The sequence below is a fragment of the Rhipicephalus sanguineus genome, chromosome 6, assembly GCF_013339695.2.
Source record: "Rhipicephalus sanguineus isolate Rsan-2018 chromosome 6, BIME_Rsan_1.4, whole genome shotgun sequence".
Taxonomy (NCBI): Eukaryota; Metazoa; Arthropoda; class Arachnida; order Ixodida; family Ixodidae; genus Rhipicephalus; species Rhipicephalus sanguineus.
The window spans coordinates 149401508-149422577 of NC_051181.1; the positions used below are offsets into that span (position 1 = coordinate 149401508).

The 21070-nt window shown below is 48.9% G+C and overlaps 1 protein-coding gene across 2 annotated transcripts in view; it reads left to right on the forward strand.

Moving 5' to 3' along the window:
• Positions 1 to 7536: 7536 nt before the first annotated feature.
• LOC119396747 (metabotropic glutamate receptor) overlaps positions 7537 to 21070 on the forward strand; it is a 35117-nt gene continuing 21583 nt past the window's right edge. The window contains exons 1-4 of one of the 2 annotated variants that reach the window (XM_037664053.2): positions 7537 to 8297; positions 10569 to 11484; positions 17891 to 18627; positions 19243 to 19569. In XM_037664053.2, coding sequence (XP_037519981.1) covers positions 7821 to 8297; positions 10569 to 11484; positions 17891 to 18627; positions 19243 to 19569 — 2457 coding nt within the window. In that variant the 5' untranslated portion in view covers positions 7537 to 7820. The remainder of the gene's footprint in view (positions 8298 to 10568; positions 11485 to 17890; positions 18628 to 19242; positions 19570 to 21070) is intronic. The other variant, XM_037664054.2, reaches the window with a different exon arrangement.

Here is a 21070-nt window from a genome sequence, read left to right on the forward strand (position 1 = left end):
ACGCAGGCAGCCTTTGTCCATAGGCCAAGAACAATTCTTAGCCCAGGAAATGAATTCCTCCTGTGAGATTTTACATCCTACCTAAACAGTTATAAAGAAAGGTTCTTATAAAGATTCTCGCAAGAGTTCGTTAATGACGCACTTTTTTGTTCTTGGGTATTTCCTACTTTCATTACACTTATCCTATTAGCGGCACGGTGCACCCAGAAGCACATTGCTTCCAACATCTCCGTCTGTTTCTTTTAACGCGCAATGAAGGCAACCTTGATCCCCTTCCCGTTTAAAGCCGCTCACCGGACTGCATTTATGAGTGTTGCATTGCTGTTTTCTTTTAACGTCAATACGGGGTCTCATTCATATCGTGATTTTCGGAGGTAAAACCCAACACATAAAAATTAATCGGGTCTTATTTCAAGAGAAATATTAATTAAAACTGCGTTTCTGAGTCAAGCGCCGAATGCGCTTTCGAATGCAGTTGTTTCGTAGTTCCTAAAGTGCCGGGATCGCTTCTCATTCCGTCCTTGCATCGTCATCTGCAAGACGGGCAAAAAAAACTAGCACTGCCTCGAAGCTGAATCTTTCTACAGCAAGGCAATTTTCGAGCTGAATAGCGCGTCAGTGCACGTTCGGAGTTGGATGTTGTTATCCTGTACGCTAAGCTAAACACGCACGAGGGACTTTTTCGTTCTTTTTTATCCTTTGCTATAGTTTCTCCTCCGCACACCATTCCTACTGCATCCCAATGAACGCCTCCAGCAAACAGCGTCCATTTCCCCTCTCCGCGAAATCCCGACTTCCTAATCTTAATGGCTCCGAAGCGGTCGGTTGGCTGCCCGATAAGGTTCCCGATCTGGCATTGCCCGTCACACCTGAGAAGTTAGCCCTTGCCTTCCCAGTTGCCAACTTGTCCGCTGACCCGACTACGGAATTGCAGGCTATAGGTTTCGAGATAAGCTAGGGCTATATATTTGCTATCTCGGTAAGGTACTCAGGTCTTCACTCTGTAATGACAATGGCTACAATGAGCCTTCCCCTTACACCAACACCCTCACCTGGGTCCCTTTATTTCCCTAACATTACCTGCGAAGGTCACGAAGGCACTCAGCCCTGCAGGGTCAGCTTCTAGGTTACCGCTGCACGTAGGAGAACTGTGGCATCCTTAGCGCGCAGCGTTCAAACTGCAGTCAGCCAAGAGCGCTGAAACCGTCGTGACGTGAGAGCGTCTTCTCGACGGCTGGCAGTAATTGGATTTCCTTCCCAGGCTTTTCCAATGGCGTTCAGCGTTGCGTTTCCTGCCTTAGTTTATCTTATATTGCGCCGGATATAAAGCTCTGTAGTTCTCATCCATGAAACAGTTACTGTTCGCGACTAGCTGGGAGAGCTCACTAAGTATACCTATCGGTCGTATGAGTTCCATTTGACATTACTTCGAAAAACTATTATACCTACGTGATACTATGAAGCTATGATATTATGTACCTAGGTATTACATAGCCTTCATTTCTTTTTACGTGATGTAAACTAAGAAAGAAAATATATGCTACCCCGTTTGCTCTTAATCCAAACCGCTACATCCTTGTCTCTGAACTTTGCGCCTAACAGATTTCATTCGGTTCGCTCGTTGCTCTGTCCTTGTGTTTCTTGTTATAGCTTCTGAACCTCAGAATTCCTCTCTCGTGTGTTGGTACCGACAGAATGCAACGACTGCACAAAACTAATGTTCGCGACGAATAAGAATGCGGAAGCAGAGCCATATGTTCAGAATTCGGCTATTTGTTTTTATTTCGATTGCGAAAAAAAAAAGACACCGCATCTGGTAGCGCTTTTTTGGTCTTGCGCATCATCTCCACGGCTGAGCGGTTTCCAGAGTTTGACGTGGTGTAATGGTATGACATTTGTTTGTTTACTGTTAAATTTTCAAACAGGAAGCGTTGTGTCTGAGCAGCCCATTTCCTTTTTTCTTTTCTTCCAGTTCTGGTTGTTGTTTTTGAAAACAACAACTCATATATTTACTCACGCCGTTCTCCGCATGCAGACATGTACCTTACGCATTTCAGGTGAGCATAAAAGGTATGCATGAAGAGTAAACGACTCTCGCTCGTGCCCTCCAGTACATAGAGCTTAACGAACGAACAGAATCGAAAGGGCATAGTGGGCGTGGCTCTCGCTAGCCTATAGGATGGTCTCACCTACAGCATGCTTCCTTCTTTCATTTTCTTCTTCTTCTTCTTCTTCTTCTTCTTCTTCTTCTTCTTCTTCTTCTACTACTACTACTACTACTTCTTTGTTACATCTAAAACACCTGCTGACTTTGCCATCAGAGAACGGAGTCCAAAGTCGTGCTGCGCTCTCAGGCCGCATTAGCAAGTCAACGTGCACAAAGTGTACCGATGCTTCGGACAACGTCGTGTGTAGAAGCGTCAGCGATATGCGGAAAAACGAGCCTGCTAGTCGCCACATTTCCAAGGTGGCACACGCTCCCGCACGCACACGCTAAGGTGGTACGACACCCGGTTCACGTTACGGTATAGCCCGTTGTCGCGGAGTCCTGCGAACCCGCCCGAATACGATGTATGCACGCTGACAGCTCGCGACTTCCTACGCTCACCGTACCCACGGCGACGTGCGTTGAAGGCGCTCGTCAACACATGTGTATCCTGGCTAAGACCGTACGCCTCCAAAGAACGCGCGCTTATCAGCATACTGAAAAACAAAAGGCGTGGTGAACGCGAACTGAGATATTCTGAGTTTCTTTCCGTGTTCACAGTTGTCCCGTGGCTCGTTCGCGAACGCACCTCGACGCATACTGTATCGTTCGGTGAAGGGCTGTCGACTACCATAATGTTACACGGCGGAAAGAGCGGTGATAAGATGCGAATGAAACAAAGTATAGGCATATTTTGAAAACCGAGGTAGAGACAATATGTATACCGGAGGGGAGGTACCGAGCTGTGGGCATGCCGAGCATGTACTATATACTCCCCGAGAAGTATCGCCACAAAACTGTTTAGAGAGCGTGCGACAGCGGCATAACATAAACAACCGGCGGTTCGGCGCTTTCTTGTTGGCTTTACCCGCTTCTTTATTTTCTTTCTTACGTAAACCTAGGCGATGTTGATCTCGGCATTGCCGTCGACTCGTGAACAACGAGCAGCGACGCGAAATGCGGGGCGCGATGTATGTCACATCCGTGCTCCGGTTCTCTCTACATATACACAGAGTCCAAAATGAAATGATCTCGCAGTTCGAGGTCCCACGAGAACTGCGGGGCCGCCGCGAGACGCGGGAGCACGTATAGCGACGGAAAACGTGAAAAAGACGCGAAAGTGAACGAGGCAACGGACTCTAAATTTGAAATCACTGGGCCGTGCTCCTTGCAAATGCGGGGACGTAAGCAGAAGCAGTTCGACGTCAGTACTTGTTTTGGTACGCCCGAAGTGCATAAGACTTAGTGTAAGCAACGGTAGAGCTGCCTTGCCTGCCGGCGCGAATTCTCTTTCTTTCTTGGATCTTTCAAGACGCTATTTTAGGGCTGTTTTTGCACTCAATTTATGCTTATGAGGCTCCAAGCAGGAAGAAACGGGGCTCTCCTTTGGGACGGTGCGACAATTCGTAACCGACGGTCTCTTTGAAAAGAAGTCCACAAAGACTCGGGCTGGCGAATTGCTCGTTACATGGGGGGCGAATTCATCTAATCGTCTACAGAGCGGAGCGTCGATGCTTGCCTCGCACTGTGTTCCTTAAAGCTGCGCATTTCAAGTAGAGGCGCAAGTTCGCATGCCGCTGATTTGAGTTTTGTGTTACCAAGGTAGTCGGAAAAGAAAAAGAAAAGTATTGTACGAGCTCCTGGTGGAGAAGAGTTTCTTCAATGGGCTTCACGTTCAGCGTTATTTAAAATTCGCAACACGTATTTAATTCTTCGGAATTAAGGCGGCGACGACCATAATTAAGCGCAAGAGGCAACGCAGCGGCGCCTTACTTGGCGCATGCCTAACTTACGCCAGAGTTAGCTTGTTTCTTGGTCTTTCAAGAAGCCTGCGTGAGAGAGAAAGAAAGAAAGCCCTCTTTTGAAAGCAGAATGATCAGCCTAGCGTATATTCGCCCACTGTGCCATTCTGCAGTGAGAAGGGAGGAAGGAAAGAAAGGCCCTAGAAGGGTGTGGGAAGAAACATGTGTGAAAAAAAAAGAATAAGATGAAGCCCGACAAGCAAGTGTTCTTTCTTTTTCAAGTTGGCTTTATTACTACTCCGTGTTATGGGTCCTACATTATTATTATTTATTTATTTGATTTGCATACATACAAGCACAAGGACACAGAGAAAAGAGGGAGAGAGCAAGCTGGCAACTGCCACCAGAAGGGGCACAACGCCCGCCTGCTCTTTCGGGGGGAGGGAAAACAGGATTAAAAGCAACTCTGCTATTTATTGGCATTTTAGGACGGCTCAGTTATAAAAACGATATTTGTTAGTCTTGTTCTCTGAAGCAATGATGGGGGACGAAGGAAACGGATATTCCAAGCACAGGATGTGCTTTTAGTAAAACATTTTCTGGCAGCGTCCGTGATGGCAGCGCCCATTGTCTAGACAAGCGAAAAGAAGTAAACACGACCCCTTATGATTAAGCGCTCGGGCGTTTACGCTCAAATTTCGCACATACCTTGAATGATGCAGTAAGTCTAGTATTTAATATTACGACTGCTGGCAACACTTGCCACCTTTGTCACAAGAAAGCTGTAGTGCGTGTCGTTTGCGGCCGACGTCAGTCAATGCGTGTCAATTTTTGTACAGCAAAAAGGTGGAGCCATCTGTCATAGCTAAAGCGAACATCAATTTTCTGCCACGTAAATGTGCATGTAGACCTGCCCTAGGTTTTTCCAAACAGGACAATTCAATAACTGTCATCCCTGTTGTCGCTGACTATCCAGCAATTCTCCGCGGATGCCTTCTTTGAGCTCGTCAATAGTAACGACAACAGTGTGCGGCGGCGTTAACCTCGAGTCGACGACTGTTGGTCGATATTTCCACGTTGCCGTGAGAGAACAGAGGTGCGCAGGCACTCAATCACGCACGCAGGCCGCGACAGAATAAACTGTAAGCAGTTTATTTATTGCACTTGTGTTATCAGAATTGAGATGCTGCTCGGTCGCGGCGATAGCAGTAAGCGCCGCTGGTGGTCGCGGGATCGAACCAGTCAGTCCGCGGCGACTGGAGCGGATTTTATTATGTTACAGTGTGCATGTGAAAAATTTAGAATGATTGTAAGCTAGCACAGTCTGCTATAAGTGTAACTTGTCACTGTGCTTTCAAGCGGAAGTTCTTAATGTCAAATAAGACACGAGGTGACCAATATTAGCTACAGCTGTCCACCATTATCAGTTGCCTGTCGTCCAATGCCGGCGCTTTTTCTTTCCAAGTGACTCACATTTCTGTTCACGGCACTGTGTTGTTGAGGTCCTTCGGGACATTAAAAGCTCAGCGCAAAGTAATTGGTATCTACGCGTACAAGCGATTTTAGCTACTAAATTTAGCTCCTAATCCGCATTACCACTTTGCACTCGTTAGAAGGAAGCGTTAAGGACATTGTTCTGTGGGCCGAGTCCGCAGTCTCGTTTTGTTCACTGGCGAGTCTTCACAAATCCTCCGCAACGAAGTTGACGTTTTCCGCTTTCGGAGTGGCGGAGGCTTCCAATTATCGAACTCATTATTTTGACTTCCTGTCCCGAAATGAAAGGCTTCGTTAGAAGACGGTCCGCCGCCCGTGTCGCAATGAAGCAGAAACAATCGTAACGGGGACGTATACTCTTCCGTCTTTCAGGCGAAATCCGACGTAAAAACCTAATCCGTTAGTCAATTCGTTATTCTTCGTTTTACAGCAGAGGATGATGTGCTCGAGGCTGGCCGTGTGCCGTAGATAGAAAATTATCATCATCATGAACCGGCACGTGCTCTCTTATTCATTGTCGTCTTCTGCATCGCTCTCAGAACACGAGCGCCCATTTCTCCAGCGTGTGATTAAACAACCCTGATGGGTGAGCAAACGAGTACAGAAAGAGAGAGAGAGAAATAAAGTAATTCTTGGCGAGAGCAAGCATAGCCATGTATTGTATAGCAAGGGGTGGGAAAGAGAGAGGTGAGAGGGCAAAAGCCAAGCCAAGCCAGAACCAGCTGGGTTTCCACCAGCTCTGTTGTGACCCAGAATTGCGCTACTTAGTGCAAGCTGCGGAAAATTTTTACCTGTTCTTATATACAGAAAGTGCCGATTTTCGTGTCACGAAGAAGGAGTTCTATTGTCGTGAATAACTTCGACCCATTCCTTCCAAGCATTGAGCCGTACGGAATGGCATTTAAAATTGTCGAATGAGCAGCTTTCTGTTCGTGCGCTGGAGCAGCGCTGATAAATGCACAGCTGAATTGAATTCAATTTCGAATTGAATTTTATTTGCCAAAAGATACACGAATCGATAAATACATTAAAAAAACATCCGGATCCTTAGCATCAAGCTAGTGTCTGGGTCCATACAAAAAAGTTTGCAGTTATACATTCGGCATTGAAGTTGGGCATTGAAGTTGAGACCACGACATCAGCACAGGCAGACACAAAACAATGATTCTTCTAGGATATCTGTGTAGTGAGATATTTTTTCTGAGTGGTTTACATTAGTAGAACATGCGCACGAAGACTCTTCTATTTGACATTATCCTGCATGCTGAAGCTGCGAAGAAAAAAAAGTTTCCGTGGTACATGCGGTTTCCGTACTTTTGATCGCGACTGCATACCTTTTCTTATAGGTTAGCCAGTCAATAAGGTACTTGTTTACTGTGTGCACTAGAACTTGTGAGCATCTGAACTTATGTATATAGCTTGCTCTAGGAACGATTTGAGGGCAACGTGCGTACTTGAAACACAGGGCTTTTGCACAGAAGCAGTCAAACTGGCACGGAAACTACAAGTCGTCACATATCGTACTTTGAGCCTTCGGTGTTGGCTTTGATCATGCTCTTTTCATTGTGATTTACTTCATAACTGGGCTAGCTATTGAACGCCGCCAGTCATCGTTCGCTGTAAACGAAGGTCAGTTGAACTCCGTACTCGCGGACCACTTTTCTTGGCAATGAAGGAAAGGCTACGGGGGCGGAACTACTGCACATGCACATGTAAATTAAAGGAATGTTGTTATTTTTTGTTCTCACGCAGAAAACACGGACGCAATTGTGAGACTACATCCTTCAGCGGTAGCACACGCGTAGTTCGGCTTTATAGCCTCCCCTTCATTACCAGGAAAAGTTGTGCGCGAGTATAGTACAACGTTCTGTAAATATTTTCCCAGAACTATTTGCCCGATGACACAGGTTCAGGTGCTAAGGAAGCACTGTAGAAGCGTCTAGATGCGGGCTAGGTGGTATACGTTCTCTTCGACAGTGCAAGAACGGACGGGACAAATAAAGAGAAGCTACAAGAAAACGTTGACCATCAACTAAACCATTTTTGTTAGAACGACAAATATAAACCAGAAACCACAAAAGAGAACAGAAACTGCGCAGACGCACAATTGTTACAGAGCCATTAGAACCAGATAAGAGAACTCTTCGTCAAGTAAAGCAATCTATGGTGCGCGCACGTGTCAGCCACCCTGTTGATATGGTAAGCCTCTACCACCTCCCTTGTTCTCTGATCAGCGTGACGGTACAAGACTGTGGTATTCTAAGAGGCCAGACTGCACCCACAATGGGCACGTTTCTCCATAATGCTAAGAACGCTCGTTTTCATGGGATACAGGTGGCAGGCAGCGGGCCGCTGGGCGTGGCGCCGGCTGCTGCGACATGCTGAGGCGCCGGGGCTGGTGGGCGTGGCCGGCTCCACGGCCGATCCTCTGGCTCTGGCTCTGGCCCTGGCTGTGGCTGGAGCCCCCCGGCGGCTGGGCCATGAAGGCGCACGTGCCGGGGGACATCGTGCTGGGCGGGCTGTTTCCCATCCACGAGAAGGGCGAGCGTACCAGGTGCGGCAAGATCAACAAGGACCGCGGTATCCAGCGGCTGGAGGCCATGCTGTTCGCCATCGACCGCATCAACGAGGACCCGTCGCTGCTCGGCGGCATCCGGCTCGGGGCCACCATCCTGGACACCTGCTCGAGCGACACCTACGCGCTCAACCAGTCGCTCGAGTTCATCCGGGCCTCGCTCAACACCGTGGACACCAACGCCTTCCAGTGCTCGGACGGAGCGCCGCCCAAGCTACGCTTCAGCAGCCGCGCCATCAGCGGCGTCGTCGGCGGCTCCTACTCGGAGGTCTCACTCCAGGTGCGTGTCTTCGTTCGCGGCAGAGGTTGGGCTCATTTGCTGCTAAACGAGAGAAGAACGGGAGCAAGAAAGGAAGAAAGAAAGGGGAGAAGGCAGGGAGGTTATCCAGAGACATGTTCGGTTGGCTACCGTACGCTGGGGGAATGGGAAAGGGGAATATAAAGATGAGAGGAGGGAGGGAAAGAAGGAAATGAGCAATAAATGCGCTGACTAGTATATGTCGGTTGAAGTATACAATAGTCAAAGGCGTTCACACAGGCCCGTAGTCCTCAAAGTGCACAAAAGCAGAAGCTGCTGCATGGAGCACCGTCCCCGTCGTTCTTCGGTCCGTAAGCCAGGGTAAGAGAGAAATGGAACATGAATGAAGAGGCAGAAGTTTAACCGGGATTGAAGACTCTGGGTAAGCTGAAAGTAAGTACGGTTGCATTGGAAGAAAGCAAACGCGAAGGAAATCGAGCGATAGAAGACACAACACTATGCAAGAAAGACATGCTTGCGTCTTTGTTCTTCCAGTTGGTGCAGAGCCCTGTTGTCTAGCCAGCACTGGAAGAAAGGAAAAGTAGGAAATAAGATTGAGAAAATTCTTCAACGCAGGCGCTTAAGAGCACAAGTTTGAGAGTTGCCGTAAAACTGGCAAAAGTTAGGGCTTATTAACCCTCGAAATAATCGAAGCAGTGGCATTTGACCGCTTGGCAGAGTGATCCGTAAGCGTGGCATCGATTGCGCTTACAAAGCGAGAGTTTAAAGGGACACTAAAGAGCAAAACAATTTTTCTCGTATCAGTAAACTACTCTTTCACGATACCAAAAACACCACACTTGCTGCGAGAAGACGCTTAGTAAGCGAGAAATCGCAGAAAAAGAAAATGTGGGTGGCGACGACACCTTGAAGTTTCCCCACCATTCGCCGTGACGTCACATATTTTGACGGCTCCTACTAGAGCCTACGCAGTTCCTAAACGGTAAAAATGAAGTACACTGTCCCTTGAGGGGGCCACAGAGTTAACATACCAAGTATGAGGAAATTTTGTTGAGCGAATGGCGCAAAAATACGATAAATACACTTTCAAATCCGTGACGTCACGCGTGGAGATTTTGGCGCGAAATTTAAAAATGAAACTTTGAACTTCATTTTCTCGTTTATTAATACACCTATGATAGTGAAATTAACGACATCATAGTTCTCAAAGTAGAATTTATCAATCTAAACCGATTCATTGTTTCTCTTTAGCGTCCCTTTAACTATCTTGCCAGATCACGAGTCGATAACGAGTAGTGGTTTGGCTTTTTAGTTGCTTTTCATGCTGTTGTATTTTCTTCTTCGGTGCCGCTTATCTACGCGCGTTTCTGACGGAAATAAATCAGTTGTAAGTCAGCGCCTTGTTCGTCCTTCTTCCGTTCGTCCTTATCTCGGTGGTTGCGCCGTGATTTATCATGCATCCCCTACTCGCCCAGAGAGAGAGAAAGAGCAGAGGAAGGCAGGGAGGTTAACGAGAAGTTTGTATCCGGTATGCTACCCTGCACTGGGGTTGGGGAATAGGGGGTTTACAGCGAGAGATAGAAAATAAATAATAAGGGAAAAAACAATCACAACCACACACACACACGAGAGCGTTCCGCTCAGAGGCGCTCTGACAGGCCAGTGAATCGCAGGAAGGCTAGCAGTGCTTGTAAAGCCTTCTTCTGCGACGTTATGTCCGGACGATGGCGTAGTAGCTTTTCTTCTGATAGAGGCTGGTCGTCTAACTTGTTGAAAGCATGGCAAAGAGATTTTCTCTGTGTGCTATACTCCGGACAGCCACACAGAACATGCCGAATTGTTTCTTCGTCGCCGCAGTGTTCACAGGCGGTGGTGTCGGCCATCCCTATGCGAAATGCATACACATGGGTAAACGCGACGCCCAGCCATAATCTACACAGAACGGTAGCGTCACCTCGGCGAAGTCTTGATGGCAGTCGAAGGCTTAACGTGGGATCAAAGGAGTGTAGTCGTGCATGCATGAAATGTGGCTCATTCCAATTTGACATGGTGCATTGGCGAGCGAGCATGCGGAGCTTCCGAGCAGCGTCTGTCCTAGAAAGAGGTATCGACAGGTCGCGGTCCTCTGTATGGGCTGAACGGGCAGCTTGATCAGCCCGTTCATTGCCGATAATCCCACAGTGACTTGGTAGCCATTAAAATGTAATGCACCGAGAAAGGACCTACTCGCCCAAATTTCTACATTGCCAGGGATCTCACTTCTGAAGTCCGCCATATCTCTTTCCTACCCAGGTAGCCAACCTGCTGCGGCTCTTTCGTATCCCCCAGATCAGCCCCGCTTCGACGGGCACCTCGCTAAGCGACAAGACCCGCTACGACTTCTTTGCGCGCACCGTGCCGCCGGACACGTTCCAGGCGCTAGCAATGGTAGACGTGGTGCAGCGCTTCAACTGGTCCTACGTGTCCCTCGTCACGTCCGAGGGCCAGTACGGCGACTCGGGCATGACCGCCTTCACGCGGGAGGCCCGCGCGCGCAACATCTGCATCGCCGTCAACGAGAAGGTCCCGCACTCCGCCACCATGGAGACCTTCGACCAGATCTACCAGAACCTGCTGCTCAAGGCCAACGCCCGCGGCGTCGTCCTCTTCACCCGGGCCGAGGATGCGCGTGGCGTCCTGGCGGCCGCCAAGCGGGCCAACCGGAGCGAGGACTTCGTCTGGGTGGCCAGCGACGGCTGGGGAAAGCAGGAGAAGCTCGTCGAAGGGCTCGAGGAGGTCGCCGAAGGCGCCATCACCATCGAACTTGAGTCGCGGTTCATACCGGACTTCGACGCGTACATGCGCAACTTGACGGTGGAGAATAATAGGCGCAACCCGTGGTTTAAGGAGTATTGGGAAGACGTGTTCCAGTGCGTCGTGCGGGACGACGACGAGGCCGGCAGCGCGGCCGCGACCGCCACCAGGAGGAGCGGCAACGGCAGCTCGCTGCCCACCTGCTCCAAGAACCTGCGACTCGACGAGTCCGTCGGTTACCAGCAGGAGACCAAGGTGCAATTTGTGCTGGACGCCGTGTACGCCATGGCGCACGCGCTCCACAAGGTGTGGGAGCACCTTTGCGAGCCGCGTAATGAGGTCTACTGCAACGCCATGCGCGACATCGACGGCGGAGTGCTGTACAAGAAATACCTGCTCAACGTCACGTTCGAAGGTGAGCGACGCCGTTGTATTTGTGTATTTGGTGAATGATAGCTTACCTATATACATGGGTATTACAATGCCCCTCTGTCCCAGGGTACCACTAACATGCTACTCTGTGATACAACGAGAGCAGTATGAGCGCGAACATGCGAACGCGTAGCAAATAGCCTCGAACCCGACGCGGGCGATTCGCGGCGGCCGCTGTCGGAAACAAACAGAAAGGACGCCGCCGTTCTTCTAACTGTTGGCACTCCGGCTTCGATATAGTGCTGATGCAAAACGGCAGCCAACTGTACGTCACCAACCGCTCGCAATTACAAGGTGTGTAGCCCATGCAGAGCGCGACAGTGTGCTACACGCCAAATACCACTTTTGCAATCGCTTGTCTGTGCGTGTGTCACTCACAAAATCAAGATACAGGAAAACAGATAAAAAGGCGTGGTCCTGCGTTTTCGCTGCACGTGAACACTTCGACAGGAGCTACAATACCAAGCTCCTATCTGTGCCATATACATTTAACTTGTCGTAAAAACAGACGCGTGGTGGGATTGACACCAGTTCGCGGAAAAGCGACTCTCGGTCGAATTCGGGTTTGAGGTCATTTGCCATGCGCTCGCGTGTTCCCGCTCATATTGCTTACGATAGTACATGGTGAGTGCAGCTCACCTTCAAAACATTCACCAAAGCTGGATTTTGTACAACAACGGTATTAGCCAGAAAAAGCCAGCTTCGCTGTTATTCCTTTAACAGTCCACTGATTATGTTTGAATTAGTTATCTGCGATCACACTACCTCAAGCGATACTGCAACATGACAAAGCTTAGTGATCGCTTAATCAACCTCGCATAATGTCACCTCGTTCAAGCCTGGTCGCTCTCTATTTGATGCATGCGCTCGACAAGCCGTACACTTAGATCATCGCGTGGATGAATGCAGTAAAGTTATCTAGGCCTGCAATCCTTCTTTCTGTTGTTGCTGAAGCGGGCGCTTCAAGGCGTCGCTAGCATGCAACTACGTAAATATAAGGTAATTACGAATTACGCTGCTATCATTAAGTGCCTCGCCACTCGGTGTGGCAACACTTCAAAAACTACAAAGGACCGGTCGGTGTTCTTATTGAAAATTTAAGCAATGAAACACGTAAAATTGCAGCTTAGGCTGGATTTCTTACATTTACGCACACACCTTTGTTTCGTTAATACTTCCCTTGCTCTTATGCATCAAGACATCGAATCCTTGCAGAGTATAAGGTTACCAGCCAGATCCGCATCTTACTGTGACTAGCTGCGTTCCTTGTTTTCCTTTCCCCATCTGTTTCTCTGAATACCGATGTCTCACTTCTGCGCACTACCAGCACTCCTGGTGCAAATCTGTGCAGCAGATAAACTACCGGAGTCCAGCATGTAATTCACTCTGTTCATGAGCTAAAACTCGGTAGGCTTAAATACCGAAACCCGTGGTAGCCTTACCGGAGTTTCACTGTTTGAGAAACTGTCGCGTATACGGCAACGTTACTGTACGGATAGTCGTCACTCGCGTCTGCAGAGTAAGGACAAGAATAGCGTGCACTGCTGCACGGATGTTCACATTCAGGAACGCTACTTCTACCTCGTGCATTGAGTGCTTTGAACTGGACGTCATGGAGCATTTAGTATAGCTCTGCAAGCGCTTCTCTCCTCAATGGAGTGGGTTTCCAGTCAGCGTGCTAAAACGCGAGCAGCTTGAACAGCTGGTATTCCCAGAAGAACCATAAATAGTGCACATGAAAGTGTGCCGGTGTGTTCCTACGTTTCTGTGAGAGAATAGATTAAGTCATACGTGGTCGAAATGTACTACGCGAAAAGATACGCGCTCAGGCGGCGCGATCGCCGGCCAGGTCTGCTAGGCTAACTCCTACTTTGATCTCGTCATCACTACTATCCAACACTGGAGCCATTTTTAAATATGACATTGTTACTTCGCTCAGGGGCGCCGTTCACCTCAAGAGTGGTGGTTTTTAATGAAAGTGCGAGGCGCCATTAAATGCCATCAAAATGTGGCCCTCGCGGGTCAGGTATAAGCGGGCGGAAATCCATCAACTGCCAGCTTTTCAACTCGCCGCTCTAAACAGAAGCGGCTTGGTTCGAAAATGATGGAGTACGCGCTGAAAACCGACCGAAAGGAAGTGATGAATTATTTAAAAGCGACTAAAAATTCTTCGAAAGCGCGGTTGCAAATTTGACGTATAGCGTACGAAAGTACGAACGAAAGGAGAAAAAATGATGAACTGCAAAGCGTAGTGAAAGGTTGGCACGCGAGAAAAAACTGGTCGCAGTTCATTCGCAGCAACAGCTAGGGAGAGAATAACGATTACGTCCGCATTTTTTGGCGTCACGAGACCTCCCGACGAGCTTTCAGCCGCGCCACTAGTTTGAAAGTTCGTATAGATCGCTTTCGCTCGCGTGGACACACGCCTCAGCATAAGCGCGCCGTTATAGTCTCCAAGCAGTTGGTACCCGATTCAGGACTGCGTTCTCCGAAGCGAGTACGGCAATTTCTGTCATTTTGTTGCTTCTTTCTCTTCTCTCCTTCGCCCCACAATCCATTATACATGCAAATTAAATATCTCTCACTCGCGAAACTGAGAAGCAAAAAAAAAAAAAAAACCGGAGAGGGCACGCGCCGTTCGCTGCGCTTCACTGCGAATCACCGAGAATATGGGGACAGGAAAAGCACGGATTGCAAAGCGTGTAGGCCCCGTTGCGTATGCGAACGTCGTTGTCGTCGTCGTCGGTTGGCTGCCACTGCTGCTTCTGTTGATCACATCTCTTCGCGGTAAGAGGGCCGAGAGACGACGGCGGCATCACGTTTCGGCGGCTGGAGATTCATTACGGGAAGCTCGAAAAATGACAGAAATAAAAGACAAATAATAAGCGAGACTCGGGAGGCGGACGATAGAATGAGACCGCTGATAGAATGAAACGTTTTCAGGCGCTTCGCAAGAAGAATGTCAAGAAAGAAGTGGGGTAGCGATTTCGAATTTTTACCCTCCCCGCCACCAATCGTCACGTGGGTGGGTTCGTTCCGCGCTGGGAGGTTGAAGAATGAGATCGTCCGCGCCGCCTCATTCTTCATTCCCGGATGCTTAACCCGCCTCCGGCATTATACGCAGCGAGTGGCGAAGAAGGCTCCGGGACGACCCCTATTTTCCCGCGCTTTCTGTCCTGCCGTTTTGTTGTTGTTGTTTTAATGTCTGTTACGGAGGAAATAGAAAAATTACAATATCCCCAGACTCGAGAGCGAGTGATGACAGTGAAACGAGACGACAATGACGAGTGGTGACAGGAGCGTGTATGCGAGCGGACGGAAGCGCCGTTTGTCCCAAATCTGCAGCAACAACGCCTCGGGACACTGCGCTAGTGTTAGACCGCGCCTTTCGGACGTCGACATGACGAAGAACGCAACGTGGACACTTTGACGGGTGCGCGTGTGTGTGTGTGCAGCGCCTCCTCTGTAGAGGAGGCGCTGACGTGTGTGGACGTGTCGCAACGTCATCGATCAGCGATGCGCGAATGAATTCTCGCTTTTTTTTTTTTTGGAAAAGTTGCAGCGTTCCCGAAAGCTGCTGGAGTAAAAAGCGGCATCTGAAAAGTTGGGTCCGAGCGAGTCCGCAGAAACTCGGTGGAGACTGCTCAGTCGAAGTTTCCTGCGTAACGCTAGCTTTCTGTTGCCAGCGCAAGGATAACTCATTTTTTTCCTTACAATTCGGTCTTCTAGGCGCGTCGATATCGCACACAGAAAGACTAATTATGCGAAGCACGCAAAGTCCAACTTTTGCGAGTTTTTGAACTTTGAAAGATCCCCCATGCGTAAATAACGAAATGAAAGTTTCCGTGTACTAATGTGTCTTAGTTCCTGCGCCGTAACTGAAATAAAAAGAACCTTCTTCACCAGGATCTTTGTTCCTTGCAGCTTGTTTTAAATGCGAAGCATTTCTTAGCGAACCTCTGGCACTTTGAGCGTTTCTATCTACGTATCTATCTATCTATCTATCTATCTAGCCGCCTACGTCTGGGTGCTCTCATGATCACCTCCTTAACTTGGTGTAGACCAAAATTTGCATGGGAGGGTAAGAGGATTTGACGAATATGACTGCCGGGTCATGACATGAATAACGTTAAAATCTTGTCGCGTACGTCGTCAAACCCTTTCCACTAGACACGTGTGGCACATACCCGTTTACCACGGGCCGCGGTGTACGGGTATGCGCCACAGGTGATTGACAGTTTATATCTACCCAGGAACGGCGAGAACAGACATTGTTAACTTAAATGCTATAGCGTTACGGAAAACCAACATCGGCAGCGTTGACTCAACGAATGGAAAGAATGAAAATTAGGATCCTAGCAGGAGTCGAACCCAAGCATTCTGCGTGGCAATCGGGTATTCTACCACTGAGCCACGCCAGGTCTATAAATTGGTTTGTAAAAACAGCCTACGCAGGCGTAATATCGGTGCAACGTCAATTGTGGTTGTGGTGCTGGCTATCTAATTATACAAGAAAGCAATAAGCACTACATGATACTCCTACGATACAGGCGTCATATCAGATTAACATCTGTAGTTCCAGTGTTGGCTCCGCTTTTATAGCAGTCTGATAAACATTACGTTTGTATTCCTATGATTGATTCACCAAGCTATACTGAAGCATTGCTCGACCCCGGAGGAATACATTAACGAAAGTTACTTATGATATCCACATCACCGCACCGTAAAGTGCACTTAGTCCGCCAGAACGACGCAGTGTCCCCTTCATTTCTTACGAGGCTGGGCGATGGCCTCATGCTGACCGAGGATGATGCCAGATTGATTGACAGCCGCTTTGTAGACTAGGCTACGTAGGCCACATACGCCCAGGTAGTCTACAAATACGACAAACACCATCCACTGATGTTGGTCTACGTAGCACTATCCAGGCCTACCAGCCTCGACGGCCTGTACCTCACCAACGCAAAGGGTGGCTTCAGGTTCCGACATGTCGCCGGCTCTGTCGACAGACAATTTGTCGACGAAATGACCGAGGCATCCACGAATTCCAACAGCTCTACTATACCACACACTTCACTACACATGGACCCCTCGTCGCCACGATCACGACCGGATCCTATAACAAGTCATGACCAGCTGCTGGTGCTCAATGATCACGGTGATGATGCCCTTGTTCAACAACTGTCAAGAACTACTTGCACACATCACACGGGTTCGTGAAACGTGCGTGCGTTCTCGGGACACGTACTCTACATATCAGCTTACCGCTTCTGGTGTTGGTCATACCCACGTTGCCATTGGCAGCGTTACCCAACCGTAAACAACTGGTTATATAACACATATGCGGCTCTTCAACATATATGTGTGCGTATAAAATTTATACAAATCTTTAGCACCATTTTGTAACGTGTCGCTCAGCAAAAAAGTTACGCCACAGTCATCTACCCGCCGCATGCTTCGCATAACATCGACTCCCACGGTACGTCGGATCTGCCGAATTTTTCGATCGCGGTTGTATGTATTGACCTTGACCTCTTGTTACATTTGTCGCTTCGCAGATGTAGCAAACGTTATGTATTCGTTACTGAAGTTTATGAGTCCGCGGACCTTTAATAGACATTGAGAACGCTGTCTTCTACCGTTTTTTCTTGTCTGCGTTTGAATTCGCGCTGTTTGATTTTTAATCATGTACACTGTGCCAGAAGGAAGTAAGAAGCCGGTGAGTTCAACCAGAAACATGTCCGGTTGGCTACCCTACGCTGGGTAAATGGGAAAAGGGAATATGTATATGAGAAGGAGAGGAGGAAAGGAAAGAAGTGAATGAGCAACAAATGCTCTGACGCGTACGTGTGGGTTGCACTACAAAAGTCAAAGGCGTTCACGCAGGCCCGTCGTCCTCAAAGAGCACAAAAGGACCTTCTCTGCCTTGTGGGCCAGCGAGATGTACCTTGTGATTGTTAGCCAACCATAAGTACCCCTACAACGCAGCGAGCCCTAGAATGGAAAATGAGTGGTGTAACTTCAAGGGACAAGAAGAGAGCAGAGCGGGTCAGAGAACAAACGGATGTTAAGGACATCTTTGTCTAAATGAAGAAGGAAAGGGCATGGGCAGGGCATGTGGCGCTAGGCACGATTATCGCTGAGTCATTAAGAGTAACCGACTGGATTCCAAGAGAAGGCAAGCGCGCGAGGGGGAGGCAGAAAGTTAACTTGGTTGATGAGATTAAGGAGATTCCGCGGATAACGTGGTCGCAGCAAGCACATGGCCGCTTTTATTGGCGAAACATGGGAGAGGTCCTTGCCCTGCAGTGGGCGTAGTCAGTTTGATGATACGATTATGATGAAGTACTCCCGATGAACATCGTCTTTCCGTACGTTCTCTCTCACAGACATGGCCGGCAGCATCGTCCGCTTCGACCCGAAGGGCGACGGCCTGGCGCCGTACCGCATCTACAACTACCAGCGGCAGCAGCCGAACACGTCACGCTACGAGTACCGCGCCGTGGGCCGCTGGCTGGACGAGCTGCAGCTCAACGTGGACGAGGTCCGCTGGGCGCGCAACAGCCGCCGCGTGCCGGTGTCCATCTGCAGCGCCCAGTGCGGGGTGGGGGAGATCAAGATCGTGCAGGCCGGGGACACCTGCTGCTGGATCTGCAACCGCTGCGAGCCGTGGCAGTACGTGCTCGACGAGTACACGTGCGCCGACTGCGGCGACGGCCGCTGGCCGTACGCGCACAAGCTCAGCTGCTACAACCTGACGCTGCAGTACATGCGCTTCGACTCCATCTTCGCCGTGGTGCCGGTGGTGATCGCGTGCCTCGGCATCGTGCTCACGCTCGCCACGATGGCCGTGTTTGTCGCCAACAACGAGACGCCCATCGTGAAGGCCTCGGGTCGCGAGCTCAGCTATTTGCTCCTGTCGGGCATCCTCATCTGCTACCTCATGACGTTCGTACTGCTGCTCAAGCCGGCGCCGGCGTCGTGCGCGTCTCAGCGCTTCGGCGTCGGTCTCGGCTTCTCCATCATCTACAGCGCGCTGCTCACCAAGACGAATCGCATCTCGCGCATCTTCGAGAGCGCCCGACGGTCGGCGCGAAGGCCGTCCTTCATCAGTCCAAAGTCTCAGGTCAGTGTCGGCGACACTTGCTCGAAGCCGGCGGTGCCAGGTTACGATGCTCGGACGCGGTGTACTAATAAATAATGATTAATTCACCGTTTCCCCACAACCAATTTACATAAAAAGAAAGAAGTCTTTATTGTTAATTGGTCTATCTTAACATACTTCATTATCATCTAAAAAGTATTGTGCTTAGATAACTCACAAATAAGCACAAAGCTGGGCGTTTGAAACAAGAATTAAGTCTCGGAAAACTCAGTATCTCAAACGAAGTGACGCACTGCATGAGGCAAGCAAAATAACAGAGTAGGAGACTAACCAAATCTAACGCTTTGCAAGTGCAGCGAAAGAACCTGCGTAAAGAGGCAGCTGCAGTATCATTATGCTGAACTGTGGACTTGGTTTTCCGATCATTTGTCAGTAAATTATGGTACAACCTTGGACATTCACTGCAGTTAGAGTTTTCTCTTTCGATCCCTTATTTTGCACCCCTCACGCGTTCTATGGCTCCCCGCCAGATGCGCGTGTGTTCACCTACTTGCTCGTTTTCTTCTCCGAGGAGTGCTAACATTATTACTTCGAAAGATCACAGCATAGCAGTCCCTCTTGCCGTGAACGGTGCAGGTGGTGATCTCGCTCATGCTGATCTCGGTGCAAGTGGTGGCGAGCGTGGTGTGGTTCGTGGTCGAGCCGCCCAGTGTGCGCCGAGAGCACCCGGACGGCAAGCGCGACCAGGTGATCCTCAAGTGCCGCATCAAGGACTCCAGTTTCCTCGTGTCCCTGGTCTACAACATGATGCTCATCTGCGTGTGCACCGTATACGCCATCAAGACGCGCAAGATACCCGAGAACTTCAACGAGTCCAAGTTCATCGGCTTCACCATGTACACCACCTGCATCATCTGGCTCGCGTTCGTGCCCATCTACTTCGGCACAGGAAATTCATTCCAGGTGAGCGGCCGAGCAAGCGCTACTGTATGCACGGGTTGCACTGCATTATCAAGGCGGCACGAAGACGTGAGAAGACGTGCGGTACGAAAACCCACGTCACCTTAATAAATATCGGGTAAAGGTCAGTGTTCAAGTCCGAAACGAACCCGAGTATTCTGCGTGGCAGTCAACAATTTTACCACAGAGACACGCCACTTGAAAAAGGACCCTATACAGTCGTCATGTCGGGAAAAGAGTCAAATTAACAGATGTAATATTGCGTAACAGAAGCGTAGAATCACAACAGGCGCGTGAATTGCGTAACGAGCGGATAGTCGAAAGCTGCCAACTCATTACAAAGGGCCGAGCTATGGTTGCTCAACATCAGCCGCAGTATCCACAAGGTGAGCATATTGCGGTGTAGTCCATTGCAGTTTGCGGCTGAGGGCAGCAGGTCCACCTTGACTGCGATAATGCCAAAGCGCAGTAGTTGTTCTTGGGTCCCAGTACCTTACTGTAGAGGAATTCGCCTCCTAAGCGACAAGCTCAATGCTGGTGCGTTTTACGGGCTCAGTCTTTCTCAAATGTTTCGATGTCAGTGTACATGAGACCGAACCTGATGTCGACCCGCGCGCTGCTTACACTTCTTGCATCCATGTATGCAACGTTGAGATTGAAAAAGACTGTTCAGTCCACTCCACATTCTATCACTCGTGAAGTGACTTAGTATACTTTATGCTGTAGCTGTGTGACTCATGATACGTATTTATGCAGCGTACAGACTGCGAAAAAAACATTTCTAATGCGGTCCCGTTTCCTTGGTAGACCTTTACTTTCAACTGGGAGAATCTAGGATTATATATGATCTCTTAATGACTGTAGTGGGTCAGGTAGTTATCAGGAATGGTTGAACACTGATGTCATACGAGTGTGGGTGGTGTGAACTGAGAAAAAAAGCACCCCAGAAGCACAGAATGTCAGTTAGCGAATGAAGACGACGGAAACTAATTATTCGCAAAAGCAAACAAGCTTCACAGAAAAAGCAGGGTCACATGGCGTTTCTTAAGGAATGGTTGCATGCGCGCAATTTCTTTTTACAGCAGTTCTACTTTCTAATTATACTCCTACTTTCTAGCACTTAACAAGAAGATGGTAAGGGGACACACGTGCAATGTCGAAGCCACGTGGAGTGTTTCGACAATTCGTTGGTGTTTTTACTTAGAGTTCGTGGCAAGCACAATGCCTCTTTTTTTTTTTAATTTTGGCTAACAAGCACACGCACACATCGAGTAGTGCCTTGGGAGGTTCCCACTTTCAGATCACGTTTTGCCGGCGTACGTATGATCTCGTAGTCTATTATTAAGCACGACCTAGTCTGTCCTACATACGACTGCCCAAAAGACAAAACAAAAAATTATGTAGACTTTCCTCCTTTTTTATTCTATTTGCAGTTTGTTTGTTTGTTTGTTTGTTTGTTTGTTTGTTTGTTTGTTTGTTTGTTTGTTTGTTTGTTTGTTTGTTT